General features: G+C 43.3%; 1 protein-coding gene across 2 annotated transcripts in view; it reads right to left on the bottom strand.

Moving 5' to 3' along the window:
• Positions 1 to 6,322, bottom strand: part of rfx5 (regulatory factor X, 5) — a 33,412-nt gene extending 27,090 nt beyond the window's left edge. The window contains exons 1-3 of one of the 2 annotated variants that reach the window (XM_069940200.1): positions 5,939 to 6,322; positions 3,660 to 3,784; positions 560 to 593 (exon numbers count right to left, since the gene is read on the bottom strand). In XM_069940200.1, the coding sequence (XP_069796301.1) occupies positions 560 to 593; positions 3,660 to 3,784; positions 5,939 to 5,992 (213 nt within the window). In that variant the 5' untranslated portion in view covers positions 5,993 to 6,322. Of the gene's footprint in view, positions 1 to 559; positions 594 to 3,659; positions 3,785 to 5,573; positions 5,752 to 5,938 lie in introns of those variants that run through there. The other variant, XM_069940201.1, reaches the window with a different exon arrangement.
• Positions 6,323 to 16,092: the final 9,770 nt, after the last annotated feature.

Here is a 16,092-nt window from a genome sequence, read left to right as displayed (position 1 = left end):
ATGTAGGAAGGTGTCCGAACAGATAAACCCCTCTCCCTATCTTTATACCTTGATGAAGCACTCAAGCCTGAAACATCGGTTATAAAAGACACTGTTTTAGCTGCTGAGTTCTCCAGCCTCGTGTTTTTACTTCAAAAAAGTGTCTGCAGACTTTCGCGTTTTACGTACATGTGCTGCTGAATCTAGCAAGAAGCTCATTGCATCTGTACATTGTACTGATGTATATGGCAATATACATTATCCGGCGCTGTCTGACCCACTGAGTTTCTCCAGCATTGTATATCTACTTCAATCACAGTGTCTGTGCAGATTTTTGTATTTCATTGCTGTTTGTACATTCTCCCCGTGTCCACTCCGGTTTCCTCCCACCCTTCAAAACGTACAGGTGTTGTAAGATAATGGGGGGGGGGGGGGGGGGTTGGGCAGCACCGGCTCATGGAGCAGAAGGGCCTGTTAACGTGCAGCATGTCTAAATTTAAATTAAAAAAAATTCTCTGATCTCATCCCACCCAGGGAGGATAGGGAAGACAAGAGTGTATGAAACTGAACAAGTGCTTACCAGAACATTATCCACTTTTAATTGGATATTTTTGCTGTAAGAAATAAAGACAAGAATGTTGTTAAATGGGATCTCGGACAATGCAATGCAGATTTTGCACTGAACTAAAATTAAAACTATTCTTAAATCTATAGTTTGCCAGAAGGAAGGAATCTTCAGCTGACTCTATTCTAGAATTGAGCCAAGAGGTTTTGCGTGGACAAATATCTGCCATCAATAGCAAAGGCCATTTAAGCACATGCTGATCAGCAGACCAGAGCAGGTTCCAATATAATGAGTTCTTGATTTTAGGAGCTGTAGTCCATCTCTCCCTGCTGCTCCAACAACCCCTCCCCACTAGCCCAACTCCTCTCTCCACACTGATATTACAGGCAAGAAAGTGCAGCAACACCGCAACTTCCTCAGGAATTTTGGCATATGCTCAGTGTTCATTGCCATTTATTTTACAGATGCACCATAGAAGGTATTCTATCTGGATGCATGACAGCTTGTTCTGACTGCAAGGCATAGGCCGTTCAGCCCATCAAGTCTGACCCACCATTTAATCATGAGCCATCCATTTTCCCTCTCAGCCCTATTGCCTGACCTTCTCCCCATAACCTTTGATGCCCAGGCTAATCAAGAACCTGTCAATCTCTGTCTTAAATACACCCAATGACCCTGCCTCCACAAACACCTGTGGCAACAGGTTCCACAGATTTGTAACTCTCTGGCTGAAGAAATTAAGAACAGAAGAATTTGGAGCAGGTGTTGGTCATTCGGCCTATTGAGCCTGCTCTGCCATTCAATAAGATCATGGCTTATCTGACGATAGGCCCATATCCACCAACTGCCTTTTCCCACATAGCACTTAATTCCCCTACTATGTAAAAATCTATCCAACGTTGTCTGAAATATATTTATTGAGGTCATCTCCACTGCTTCAATGAACTGCAAATTCCTGGATTGGACACAAAATGAACTCTCGATTCCTTGGCACATGTGACAATAAATTTGAACTTGACGTGTGCCTTTTGTTTTGTGTTGTTGCCTGTTCTTAATTAGATGGCATTTGCTGAGGTGGGTCCAGTGGGGAAGGATATGATGAGCCCAACACAAATAACACAGGCAGACACACCATTCCGCATCGCGAGGACTTCAGCTTGAATCTGACTATATTCAAACATTACATCTATAATAGCTCAGAGGATCCAATCCTTATGGAATGCTACATTTTTGATTATTTTCTCCCTATCCTTCTTCGGCTGCAAGGGAGGTGCTGAGGATTGGAGAAAGGGAAATGTAGTCCCCTTGTTTAAAAATGTAATAGGGAGAATCCTGGGAATTATAGACTGGTGAGTCTTTCTTCAGTGGTGTGCAAACTATTGGAGAGGATTCCTAAGGATAGAATTTATGAGCATTTGGAGAAGTACAGTCTACTCCAGGATAGTCAGCATGACCTGCGAAGGGAAGGTTGTCCCTCATAAGCATAATTGAGTTTTTTGAGGAAGTAACAAAAGAAACTGATGCGGATAGGGCAGTAGATATGGTCAACATGCATTTTAGTAAGGCATTTGTCAAAGTCTCCAACCCCACCCCCCCTCCCCCCGCCATGATAGACATTTATAACGGCCGTTGTTTGCAGAAAGCCATAAACATCGTGAAGGACTCCACACACCCCTCCCACAATCGGTTCTCCCTCCTGCCATCCGGGAAGAGGTACCAAAGCGTTCAGGCCCTCACGACCAGATTACGAGACAGCTTTATCCCCAAGCCGTGAGGCTTCTGAACTCACGGGACACAGGGCTAGCATATGTCACATGATATTTAATAAGTGATATGTTATTTATGATATATTATTTATAAAAGTTTCTGAGGTAATGTATCCATGTAAATAACCAGCCCCAAGGTCCTACCTCGTTTTCACTGTACACAACAAGGTTTATGATATGAACGACAAATAAATGCGACATGACTTCAGAGGCTCATCCAGAAAATCATGAGGGATGGGAACAGTGGAACCTTGGCTGTGTGGATAAAAAAATTGGCTTGCAGGTAGAAAGCAGAGTAGTAGTAGTGAAAGGTAAGCATTCTGCCTGGAGGTCACTGACTAGTGGAGTCCCCTTGCTCCTTGTGATTTTTATAAATGACCTAGATGATGAGGCAGAAGGATGGGTGACACGGAGTTGTGGATGGAGCTGTAGGTTGTCTAAGGTTACAAGAGAATATAGACAGGATGCAGAGTTGGGCAGAAAAGTGGCAGATGGAGATAAGTGTGAGGTGATGTATTTTGGAAGGACAAACCAGAAGGCTGAGTACAGGGTTAATGGTCAGCTGCTTAAGTGTGGATGATCATAGGGACCTTGGGTACAAATCCATACATCCCTCAAGGTCGCTGCACAGGTTGATAGGATAGTTAAGTAGACCTATGGGATGCTGGGCTTCATTAATAGGGGGATTGAGTAGCGAGGTCATGTTGCAACTCTACAAATCTCTGTTAAGACCACACTTGGAGTGTTGTGTTCAATTCTGGTCACCTCTTGATAGGAGGGATGTGGAGGAGATTTACCAGGATGTTGCCAGTATTGGAAAACATCTTATAAGGCAAGGTTAGAAGAGCTGGGACTTTTCTCTTTGGAGTGAAGAAGGATGAAAGGAGACTTGATAGAGGTCTACAAGATTATGAGAGGCAATAGATAGGGTGGCAGCCAGCTCCTGTTTCCCAGAGCAGGAACAGCAAACACCAGAGGACATCTGTACAAATTTAAGGCAGAGAAGTTTAGGGGACACATCAAAGATAAGTCTTTTTTAACACAGATTTTTGGGTGCCTGGAATGCTTTGCCAAGGATGGTGGTAGAGAATGGAACATTTTAAACATTTAAGAGTCTCTTAGGCACATGCATGAAAGAAAAATAGAGGGTATGGGGTAGGTTGGCTTTAGTAGTTTTTTTTTTTAAAAGGAATTTATGGGTCAACACCACATCAAAGGGCTTGTACTGTGCTATGTTCTATACTCAGAAGAGAGAGGTTGATCTGTCTTTCTAGTGCGTTGTTCAGCGAGGAGATAAATTGACAAGTTTGGGGGGGCCTGTGCAAAATAATATTCAAACTACTTCTTACTTGATACCACCCTTCAACTTTAGAATGCTTGGTTCAGTATCCACTGTCTCAGAATCTGGTGGAGTTAGACTTCCTTGGTTTGGCACTTGCAGGTGGGCCTCTTCCACCTCCATGGGGTCCAGTCTCTAGAAGAAAACATAAGACTGTCAATGAAAAATGGTGAGGAGAGGAAAACGGGGAAAAAAATGACAGCACTGCTAATGGTGCAGACACAGGAGAGTGGGGAGCAGGGATACAGCACTGCTCCACAAGGCTTTACAATCCAGTGATCATTGGGGGATCAGAGGTGGAGAGGGAGAGCAAATTTAAATTCTTGGGAGACTCTATCTCAGAGGATCTTTCCTGGATTCAACACACTAATGGCATCGTGAAGAAAGCACGTCAGCGCCTCTACTTATTCAAGAGTTTGTGGAGGTTTGGTATGACATTGATAACCCTGGGATATTTCTAGATGTGTGGTGGTCTGGTATAGAGGTACAATGCCCCTGAGAGGCGCACTCTGCAAAAGATAGTAGACACTGTCCAGGACATCCAGACCAAACCCTCCCCACTATCAAGAACATCTACAGGGTCTGTTCTCGCTGCTACCATCAGGAAAGAGGTATTGCACAGTCAATTTGTTTACATTTCTTTAATTGTTTCTATGTGCACATTGAGTAGTTTTATTTGCACTACCAAATTCTGCCTCGCCCACATGAAAAAGAATCTCAGGGTTGTATGTGATTTCATGTCTGTACTCTGACAATAAATTTGAAATCTGAAAAATTCTACTGCTTAGTCATGCTGCCAGCAGCTCCGTACAGGTTTTAAACAACCTATTAAAGCAGCTGATGGTGTTTTTATAATTCCAAAGCCATGGAAGTCTGTGCCCACTTATACTGGGCAGCGTACCACAAAGGGTGCAGACTCTGGTAGAGCAACGAACTGGTGCAGGGCATCAGTAACGGAGAGAACAACCTCCCCCCGTTAAGAAGCATGGGAGACAAACCTACAGGAAGGTGACCATGATGGCAGACTAGCAAGGAGCCATACAGGACCCATACAAGCTGCAGGTGACTTGTGGTTGAAGGATCCAGGAAGGGTGCAAGCTGCTGGAGATTGCCTCATGGGTATCAGGTATTGGAACCAAGATTCAAGAGGGTGCTGAGGGCAAGAGAGGTTTCTGACGGGCCTGAAGTCTTCCTTATCATATTGGAGGTTTGGACCTGGAGCTTGAGCTGCTGATGGTTTGATCAGGATTCCGTGGGGCTGCAGAAATGCTGGAAGCGAATCCACGGACACTTGGTGCCTTTCAAAGTACTCTTTTGCTTCCCCTTCTCTTATTGTTAGGGACACCAGGGTGACTCTTTGTTTGCTTTACAGCAGGCAAAAGTTGAAGAGGGCAGCACAGTTAGTGCAAGGCTCTTACACCACCAGCAATGAGGACTGGGGTTCAATTCCCACACTGATTATAAGGAGCTTGTACGTTCTCCCTGTGTCTGCGTGGGTTTTCCGCGCGGGCTCTGGTTTCCACCTACCATTCGAAATGTACCGTGACTTGTAGGTTAATTGGGCGTAAATTGGGCAGCACAGATTTGTGGGCCAAAATGTCAAAAGTTAAAAATTTAACAGTGAAGACTTTATTCCCTGGAGCATAGAAGAGTGAGGGGAGATTTGATAGAGGTATTTAAAATTATGAGGGGTCAAGACAGAGTAGATAGGCTTTTTCCACCGAGGGTGGGTGAGAAGCAAACCAGAGGGCATGGGTTAAGGGTGAAAGGGGAAAGGTTTAGGGGAAACTTCTTCACAGAGTGTATGGACCGAGCTGAAATGGTGAATTTTAAGTTTTTTTTAAAAGAAGAATCTGGACAGGTGCACGGATTGCATGGGTAGGCACTGGGTACAGTTGAGCGGGGATTATAGGAGCAGCAATACCTCAGCATGGACGAGAAGGGCCGAAGGGCCTGTTTCTGTGAAGCAGCGTTGGATCACACGTGTTGAACTCTTGTGCAGTGGCTTGGACCATTGGTGGGGAATGGGCAGAGGGGGCTCGACGTTACTGAGGCCATTCCCCCTCTCTGTGCCTCTTTCGCCCTCCCTCAGGCCCACCACTCCCCTCTCCATTCCCCACCACACCTCCCTCCACGCCCACCCACCCCCCCCCCCTTCTCTGTCTCTCTCTCTCTCTCTCTCTCCCCTCTCCTTGACCGCCACCCCAAGCACGGCAGGGGGGAAGGGGGGGTGACCACAAAGAATAAATAACCATGATCCTCCCGGTAAATTAAATAAAAATTTAATACCTCAAACAACTCAGCCTCGACTCCAAAGTCATGCCCTCCCGCGCCCGTGACCATTGGTCAGTCCCCCCCCAAGCGGAAGTGCTCCATCCGCTCGCCCATTGGTCCGCCGCGCTGCCAATCACCCCCTTCGCCCGCTAGGTCACCGCGAAGGCGGGCCCGCCGTTGCAAGTATTAAAAACGCCGCCGGCTTCGCTCGGAGAAAATTCGCTGCCTCAGGGTCCGCAATGGATATATTTTTTTTCGCTCGTTGTTTGGGGATTGTGGCGGCCCGTAAGTCACGTGCTTCCCGGGGTGGGGTGGGGAGAGGGGGTGGAAATCAACCAAAATTACTCGACGAGAGAGGTCCGACCTCGAACGCTCTGGCTTTCGCTGAATTCCTATTGGCTGCAGGGGGGTAGTGCCTCCGCCTTCGGAACTCGGTCTTGCATTGGTCGCAGCTCCTGTCAATCTACCACGTGTCCGCGTTTGAGTGCGCACACGGTGCTCCCGGAGGCGCACAAAACGCCCTTAACGGACATCGGTTGGGTTTCTGCTTTGAAAACGTTTGCTTTTTTTTTTCTTAATTTATTCATATTTCGTTGAGCTCCTTTAGCTGCTTCAATATTTTTAATGAAAAAAAAGTTTTGTTAAATGGGAGGGTACTATACCGCACTTAACTCCTTGGTAGTGTTGATTGGCTGACGGAGTATGGCAGGCTGATTCCCATTGGTGAGTTTTAACGTCAATCATTCTAGTGTGGCACTTGAGAGGGGACATAAAGAGACTACAATAAGATTGAAGATTTTTTTTTAATTGTCATGTAATAAAGCAGAAGTGATATATTACAGAAAATTTCCTTTAGTCTACAGTAAGGCAGACAGATTTGCCATCAGCAGAGATCAAGATTTATTTATTGTCATGTAATATAAGGCAGTGTAATATTACATGGAATTTATTTCAGCCCACCATAAGGCAGACAGATTTGCCATCGGCAGAAATTTCCTGAAGAGCCCCTTACAGCCAGAGAAGGGGAGCCCCGTCAGCATCTCTGAGTGTCCGTGGATTCACCTCTGGCACTCCCACAGCCTTCGGTCCGAACCATCAGCAACCCGAGCTCCAGATCTGAACATCTGACTTGATTGGGAAGCCGCCAGCGCCCTGGTGCACCCCACTTCTGATACCTAGTACCTTTTCTGCCCACGTGGGTTTTCGCATAAAAGCATTAACAGCATGCTGCCTGTATTCTTCAGCCGAGAGCCCCTCGCTGGTCTGCCACCGTAGTCACCATCCTGTGCGTTGTCTCCTCTGCTTCTTCTGGAAGAATTCAATAACCGAGGATTCCCTGATTCACCGGGCCATGCTGAGTGGACAAATGCTGTGATTCAGTGGAAGCTCTTTGGTCTGGATTAAACATCATGGTCTTCCAGAGAGACTGGACACAGGCTAGGAGATCGTTTTGTGAGAGATGGGAAAATTGATCTAAAATTATGAACATGGAAGAAACTAAAGTTCATCAGTAAATGGCTGTAACCAGTTCAAACAGGATAAGCTTGTTGGGGCTTAGGATGCAGGAAAGCAGAGTCAGCACGATTAACATAAGAATCTTCTAGTCTTTGTGACAAGACCATAAGACTAAGATAAGGAATGGTAAGGTACAATAGAATGTAGGAAGTTGAGGTAGTCTGGATCAGATAAGGGTCTCCTAGCCCTGGACAGAAGTACCAAGTCATACATTTCTAATTAGCTAACCATACACAGATTTATACATATGAAATTAGCCAACCCTAGATAGAATGAGTCAACTCTGCATATCAAGAGACTGTAGCCCCGAGAATCAGGAAGGTGTGAATAAGGACAATGACATGATGGGGCACCCACAGGATACCCCCTGGTCCTCCAAGTGTACTGAAACTGCACGTAGGCAGGAAGGATTACCTATGCCAAACCCATCCAGGGGGCAGAAGAATGTAAGGGGGAGGGCATTCTGAAACTGAAATTGACTGTATAAAAGTTGGGTGAGCCCCAGTATGTGTGTGTATTCCCAGGGTAAGGGGAAGCACCCAACTTTGCATTGTTGTAGTAATAAATGTTCTTTGTTCTCAATTTTTGTCTCGAGCAATTTCTTTAAAGGTACTTTAATTTCTAACAAATGGGGGCTCGTCCGGGATCACACTCCCTCCACTGACAGAGTACCCCGACGACGAGAGTAGGTGCACCCCGGCTGATTCAGCTGGACTCACGGGCGACGGGTGGCTGGTCAGTGGAAGAAGCGAGTGATATCCGAGAAGAGGCATTGAGAACAAACGACGGAAGGAAGCGCGCTAGAGCATTGCTACTGGAACTCGGTAAGAGTAATTTTACTTGTTTATAAGTATGGGAATAATGAGTAGCAAGGAAGAGAGTCCTGGTTCAGGACGTGAACACCAGATAGCTATGTACAGCCCGCTTGGGTTGATGTTATCTGAGTGGGGCACAGGAAAGACCCGTGGGAAAGACAAACTGACAATGGTCAGGTATTGTTGTAGTCCTGGTTCAGGATGTGAACACCAGATAGCTACGTACAGCCCGCTTGGGTTGATGTTATCTGAGTGGGGCACAGGAAAGACCTGTGGGAAAGACAAACTGACAATGGTCAGGTATTGTTGTATTGAATGGGTTAAATACCCGGTTAAAGGGAGCTCCGTGTACTGGCCAAAATTCGGATCTGAGGATGAATGGATGTGTAAAGCTTTGAACCTATGGCTCTATCAAAACCAGAAAGACAATGTTGAGAGCAGGGAATATGCAGCCTGCTGGCTCAAGGGATCCATTGAACAGCTGGTTTTGAATGAGAAAGAATTCAGGGATAAGAGAGAGGAGGAACCTTTTGTCCCTGAATCACAGGGTTGGGATGTGTTACATTCCCTCCCTCCACCTTATGTTCCTCCTATGCCGGCTCCTATCTTTCCTTCCCCTCCTATGACCTACCCTTCTGCACCTTCCCCACCTCCCCCACCACTAGAGAAGAGAGAAGAGAGCAGGAGTGGTATGATAACTTGCTCACAAAGCACTCGATTACCACCTCTGTTGACAGAAGAGAGAGGTAACTTTAATTCAGAACAGCGTGAGACTCTTCAGGAAGAAAGGGCAGAACCCTTTGATTCATTTCCCAGGGAGCAGGAACCCAGACCTAATAAGCCAGAAACCAATTGGATGAGACCACTGCGGGAAGTTCCCATGGGAGAGGGTCTCGGTTTCGTAAATGTGCCCCTGACCAGTACTGAAGTGCGTAACTTTAAGAAAGAACTGACCTCCCTGATAGAAGATCCCCAGGGATGTGCCGAACAGTTAGACCAATTTTTGGGACCAAATATATATACAATATGGGGGTCTCGACATAGAATCCCCAGCAGGGGAACAATTGGTACTAACAGGTTTTGTTACCAACTCAGCCCCAGACATTAGGAGAAAATTACAAAAGACAGAAAATTGGCATGAGCAGGGAATAACCCAGCTTCTACAGATCACACAAAAAGCATTTGTCCAGACATCTGAGGATAAGCAGAAAGCAAAGGCTAACATTTTGATGCAAGCAGTTAAAGTAATAGTAGATGAGTAACATGGAAAAGGCAGGGACTGTGTGCCAGCTCCTGAATGTTGGGAGAAGCGTCGGGAGTGGGAGAGTAGAGACCAGAGATAATTTCATAAATCACGACTTCCCACTTCAGTCACTGACCAATATTGATTAAAATTCATGCTAAAAATTAAATGTCATAAATGATCGTTTTTCAATACTGTAGAATTAGCGAATTTAACTACCAGTTAATTCCAATTTATGAAATAAATTGTATTCAAATGTGATTTTGCACAGGGAGTACCTGAGAGTTGTGATGTTATAACATTTGCAGGGAGAAATGTTTGCGCAAATAGGGTGAGTTCGACACATCTTATTTTAAGTGTATGTAAGATAAAGAAAGGATCTGATGTGTAAAGTGGCTGGATCAGCCAGTTGAAGGGGGAGTGTGCATGTCCCTTTAAGTGCACTGTGGCACTTGAAATTGAGGCTTCAGGCTCTTGTCTTGCAGTTAGAGGTATGGAGCCCTATCAACACATTTAATACATTTCTTCTACACATTCAGCAGTCAAGGTCCGTGAGTTTAAAGATCACCCACCTCTGGAGAATAAAGATACCTCTGGGGATTCCTATAAGTTTAATCATTCATTTCTCTGGTGCATTTTCCTCCGGAGTGAAATTAATGCCTCAGCACAATTTCTCTGTATTGCCGCTGTTATTTAATTCATGATAACTTCCCCCATTCATCAGGTTTATATTTAAATCCGGTAGTGCGGAAGTTACATTGTAAATAATCACGGAGGTAAACCCTGCGCAACTGGATTCAACTTAATGGAGAAATAAACCTGCGAACTGGTCTATGGTGGTGTGTGAGTACTGCAATAGGTGGAATATGATTTAAATTGGTGGCATCGTTCAGAACAATTGGGCGCATAGGAATAATAGCATTAATTACTCACAGATCTTGTACCTGATACTATTCACTACGTCCCGGCTTCAGGACTGGGAAATTGGCATGGTACAGAGAAATTGGCATGGCACCAATATTTCTTGATTCACTAATGACTCCACAAGCTCCAGGATTCATGCAGCTAAACTTTAAGTGCAATATTATAGAAACTAGCCGGTACGTAAATGATTGTGTGTGCAATCAACATTGGAAAAATATGAAAGGTAATACAGGTGCTCCCCTACTTATGATTTTACGATGACACAATAGCATGACTGTCATTTACTTTCATATAATGTGTTAAAGGTCATCACAAGCATCGTTGATTTTTCCAATAAACTTTGATAATTCCTCTAAGGTGAATTTTTTGTAGCCTCGTTGGTTAATCACATTTTCGGAAAGCTTACAGGGACTGTTGGGAGAGAGCAAGGTAGTGGGATCCGTATGGGGACTGATACAGCGCTGTCGTTAGAGAGTGGGGCAGCGGGATCAGTATGAGGACTGATACAGTGCTGTCAATGTTAGACAAGGTACGTCTCCAATTAAGATTTTTTTCAACTTACACTGGGTCTGCTGGAACGCAACCCTATCGTAAATTGAGGAGCACCTGTGATGTTCTTCTATCTAAAGCCAGCTTTAGATAAACTCTTATCATTCTGACAAATCCAGGTCTAAGTCTAATTTTCCTCCAGCCTTTGAGCAAGCACTTCCACTGCTGCATCTTACTGATCACCTCCTCACCAATGAATCAGAAGACCATGGTGTATGGCACTCACTGCACAAGCAGTCTGAAAATGTGTACAAGCCTGTTCAACTTCATTTTACAAAATCAACAATCGGTTCCAGGCTCCCCAATGCTCTCTGTGGAGAGAAAATTGCCAGATTTTTACCCTTTTAATGCCCTTGGTTATGTTTGCCTCTTCTCAAAGATTACATGGCTGCACAGAGGAGCAAGGCTGAAAGTGCCTTGAAGTAATCTGTTGGCTGCACTTGTGACCTTTAGTCAGAAAATGCATGGGCTCTTGTCTCACTTTGGGTAGTGCAGCGGTTAGTTCAACTATATTACAGTGGCACTGATGAGTACATGGATGTGAGGGGGTTGGAGGCTTATGGGCAGGGAGTAGGTAGGTGGAACTAGTTGGAGTTTCATGTAAATCGGTGCGGACTAGAAGGGCCAATATGGCCTGTTTCCGTACTGTTATTGCTATATGGTTATTATATGGAATATGGTTGTGAGCTGTGGCACAAGGCATTTTACTTAAGGCAGAACTAAAGGTTGAATATGTTTCAAGTTCTCTTCCAGAGGCTCTTGTGCTACAATGTCTGTTATGTACTCTAACAAATTGGAGGGTTGTGCCCCATACAGACAAGCAGCTCCAACTGCATTTTAATAAGGTCTAACATATTCAAAACCCATGCAAATATGGTTTGTGTTTCATTTTACAATTTTTACACTAACACAAAGGAAAGTCAGATTGTTATTCATTTTATTAAAATCTAGTGATTGGTTATATGTAAAAGCATGGCAAGAGGATCAACTAAAACCTGCCTGGGATGGTCCCTTCTGTGTACTTTTAAGTACAGACACCGCAGTAAGAACAAGAAAGGCTGGACCCACATTCAAAGAATTAAACCAGCTTCTGAACCACAACATCATGACACACAGATTCAACCCTCAACCTGGCGTGCAGTTCTTCATCCATCAGACCTGAAACTTACACTGCGCCGTGACAAAGTGCCGTAATGTTACATTTATTGTCGTATTTTAATGGATTATACAGTTATTGTTGTATTTTTTATTGCCGTATTTTAATGGGTTTTACATTTATTGTTGTGTCCTATTTTAATGGTTTATACAGTTATTGTTGTTGTTTCCTATTTTAATGGTTTATACAGTTATTGTTGTTGTTTCCTATTTTAATGGTTTATACAGTTATTGTTGTTGTTTCCTATTTTAATGGTTTATACAGTTATTGTTGTTGTTTCCTATTTTAATGGTTTATACAGTTATTGTTGTTGTTTCCTATTTTAATGGTTTATACAGTTATTGTTGTTGTTTCCTATTTTAATGGTTTATACAGTTATTGTTGTTGTTTCCTATTTTAATGGTTTATACAGTTATTGTTGTTGTTTCCTATTTTAATGGTTTATACAGTTATTGTTGTTTATTCATTTTTTTGGAATATTGTTCGTTAAATGGATATGTCACTTCAGTACTCGCTATGTTTTAAGTCCTCCTGGAATAGGGGCAGCAGAGGTTAAAATTGTGCTCCTTTAGAATGTAGACAGGGCATAGATTTAATGTACAGTCATAGTGGGATATGGGTTAACAAGGGATTCCAATACGGACCAGGGGAACTGAACAGCTTTAGTGGAGTACATTTAATTTGTATCTTAGCCTACACAGGTATTAAAGACAAGAGTTTTGAAGCGATAGCACAAAGGACATGGTGGGACAAAGACAGACAGAATGGTAGTCAGGATTGTACATGTAGCAGAGAGAGAGAGTTAATACATATGCTAATGTACACAGACAGGCTGCAACTCACAAGTTCAATGATACCCATGCTAATGTTAGCAGACAAGCTGCAACACACAGTTAAATCACAAGAAACAATCCCCCCCCCAGCTTGGTCTCTTTTCATCACCCCGTGAAGGGGAGCACCAGTTACCAACAACGTGAGCTGCTTGACACTTTAATATCATGGTGCTCCCCTACCTAAAGACTTTACACAGGTGTTACAATTCGGTTATTGACCAGCTGGGTAAAACTACACCTTACACTTGAAAGATCAGTATTACTGATCTAAAAGAAAAGTGAGGAAGGGGGGGGGAATCAGTCACACTGACACTAGTAACCAAAGATCAGTAACACTGATCATGGTGAAAGATCAGTATTACTGATCTAAAAGAAAAGTGAGGATTGTGAGAGATGGGAAAATTGATCTAAAATTATGAACATGGAAGAAACTAAAGTTCATCAGTTAATGGCTGTAACCAGTTCAAACAGGATAAGCTTGGGGCTTAGGATGCAGGAAAGCAGAGTCAGCACGATTAACATAAGAATCTTCTAGTCTTTGTGACAAGACCATAAGACTAAGATAAGGAATGGTAAGGTACAATAGAATGTAGGAAGTTGAGGTAGTCTGGATCAGATAAGGGTCTCCTAGCCCTGGACAGAAGTACCAAGTCATACGTTTCTAATTAGCTAACCATACACAGATTTATACATATGAAATTAGCCAACCCTAGATAGAATGAGTCAACTCTGCATATCAAGAGACTGTAGCCCCGAGAATCAGGAAGGTGTGAATAAGGACAATGACATGATGGGGCACCCACAGGATACCCCCTGGTCCTCCAAGTGTACTGAAACTGCACGTAGGCAGGAAGGATTACCTATGCCAAACCCATCCAGGGGGCAGAAGAATGTAAGGGGGAGGGCATTCTGATACTGAAATTGACTGTATAAAAGTTGGGTGAGCCCCAGTATGTGTGTGTATTCCCAGGGTAAGGGGAAGCACCCAACTTTGCATTGTTGTAGTAATAAATGTTCTTTGTTCTCAATTTTTGTCTCGAGCAATTTCTTTAAAGGTACTTTAATTTCTAACAGTTTCATTGATCATCTTTGCTCTATCCACTGTAATAGCGAGGAACTCCAGTGGCTACCTATTTTCTATTCCTCACCCCATTCCCATGCTGACATGTCTGCCCACGGTGTTATGCACTACCAGACTGAGACCACCTGCAAATTAGACCATAAGATATTGTTGTGTTCAGAATAGGTTCGACGGGTTCAAAGAGAATTATGGCTGGGCACATGTTATTAACAAACAGTGGTCTTTACACTCCGGGGAATTCACAAAATAACCACACACTCAAACACAAAGACAGCAATAATACACAAACAACTACGTTTTCACATAAACAAACACTAATAATAGAAATAACTGTACATTGGGTGCAAGTAAATAAGTGCCAAACAATCTCAACTCCTGGGTTAAACTTTCACAGTACCCATCACCCACAGGCACAGTAGAGCGAGAAATGAGGGTTAAACCCATTCAGTACCTATCCATCCACAGGCATGGTACACCAATAATCAATAAATTAATTACAAGTAAAACAGGAATATCAAAACTTGCAAAACATTGTGAGTGATTAGTTTGATTAATAGATTTCAACAATCTTCAGATCATCCGATGGTGATATCCTTAGATGCAGAAAAAGCATTTGATAGAGTTGAATGAAATTTTTTGTTTAAAGTTTTGGAGAAATTTAAGTTTGGTCCTTCTTTTATTGGTTGGATTAGGGTTCTATATAATAAACCGGTAGCTAGAGTATTGACGAATGGTTTGATTTCAGAATCTTTTAAGTTAACTCGATCAACTCGTCAAGGTTGTCCTTTATCACCAGCTTTGTTTGCGTTAGTTGCTTTAGCACAGTTGATAAGACAAAATACACAGATACAAGGTATGAAAGTTTTGGATGAGGAGTATAAAATTAATTTATTTGCTGATGATGTATTGGTGTATTTAACAAATCCAGCTCAGTCACTTTTGCATTTGAATGAATGTTTAATACAATATGGATGTCTTTCTGGATATAAAATTATTTGGGGAAAAAAGTGAAATATTACCAGTAAGTGAAGGAGATTATTCAGTTTATAAGAATATTATTAATTTGAAGTGGACTGATCTAATTAAATATCTGGTCATAATTTTGAATGTTAATTATCAATCTTTATATAAATTAATTGTGCTCGGTTAATGAAAAAAATTAAAATTGATTTGATTAAATGGAAAGATTTATAAGGCAATCGAACAACTGAAAAGTGGCAAAGCAGCAGGTATGGATGGAATCCCCCCAGAAGTCTGGAAGGCTGGCGGCAAAACTCTGCATGCCAAACTGCATGAGTTTTTCAAGCTTTGTTGGGACCAAGGTAAACTGCCTCAGGATCTTCGTGATGCCACCATCATCACCCTGTACAAAAACAAAGGCGAGAAATCAGACTGCTCAAACTACAGGGGAATCACGTTGCTCTCCATTGCAGGCAAAATCTTCGCTAGGATTCTACTAAATAGAATAATACCTAGTGTCGCTGAGAATATTCTCCCAGAATCACAGTGCGGCTTTCGCGCTAACAGAGGAACCACTGACATGGTCTTTGCCCTCAGACAGCTCCAAGAAAAGTGTAGAGAACAAAACAAAGGACTCTACATCACCTTTGTTGACCTCACCAAAGCCTTCGACACCGTGAGCAGGAAAGGGCTTTGGCAAATACTAGAGCGCATCGGATGTCCCCCAAAGTTCCTCAACATGATTATCCAACTGCACGAAAACCAACAAGGTCGGGTCAGATACAGCAATGAGCTCTCTGAACCCTTCTCCATTAACAATGGCGTGAAGCAAGGCTGTGTTCTCGCACCAACCCTCTTTTCAATCTTCTTCAGCATGATGCTGAACCAAGCCATGAAAGACCCCAACAATGAAGACGCTGTTTACATCCGGTACCGCACGGATGGCAGTCTCTTCAATCTGAGGCGCCTGCAAGCTCACACCAAGACACAAGAGAAACTTGTCCGTGAACTACTCTTTGCAGATGATGCCGCTTTAGTTGCCCATTCAGAGCCAGCTCTTCAGCGCTTGACGTCCTGCTTTGCGGAAACTGCC

The sequence above is a fragment of the Narcine bancroftii genome, chromosome 5, assembly GCF_036971445.1.
Source record: "Narcine bancroftii isolate sNarBan1 chromosome 5, sNarBan1.hap1, whole genome shotgun sequence".
NCBI classification, from domain to species: Eukaryota; Metazoa; Chordata; class Chondrichthyes; order Torpediniformes; family Narcinidae; genus Narcine; species Narcine bancroftii.
The sequence above is the reverse complement of the archived record's forward strand: the minus strand, read 5'-3'. Positions and strand labels throughout refer to the sequence as shown.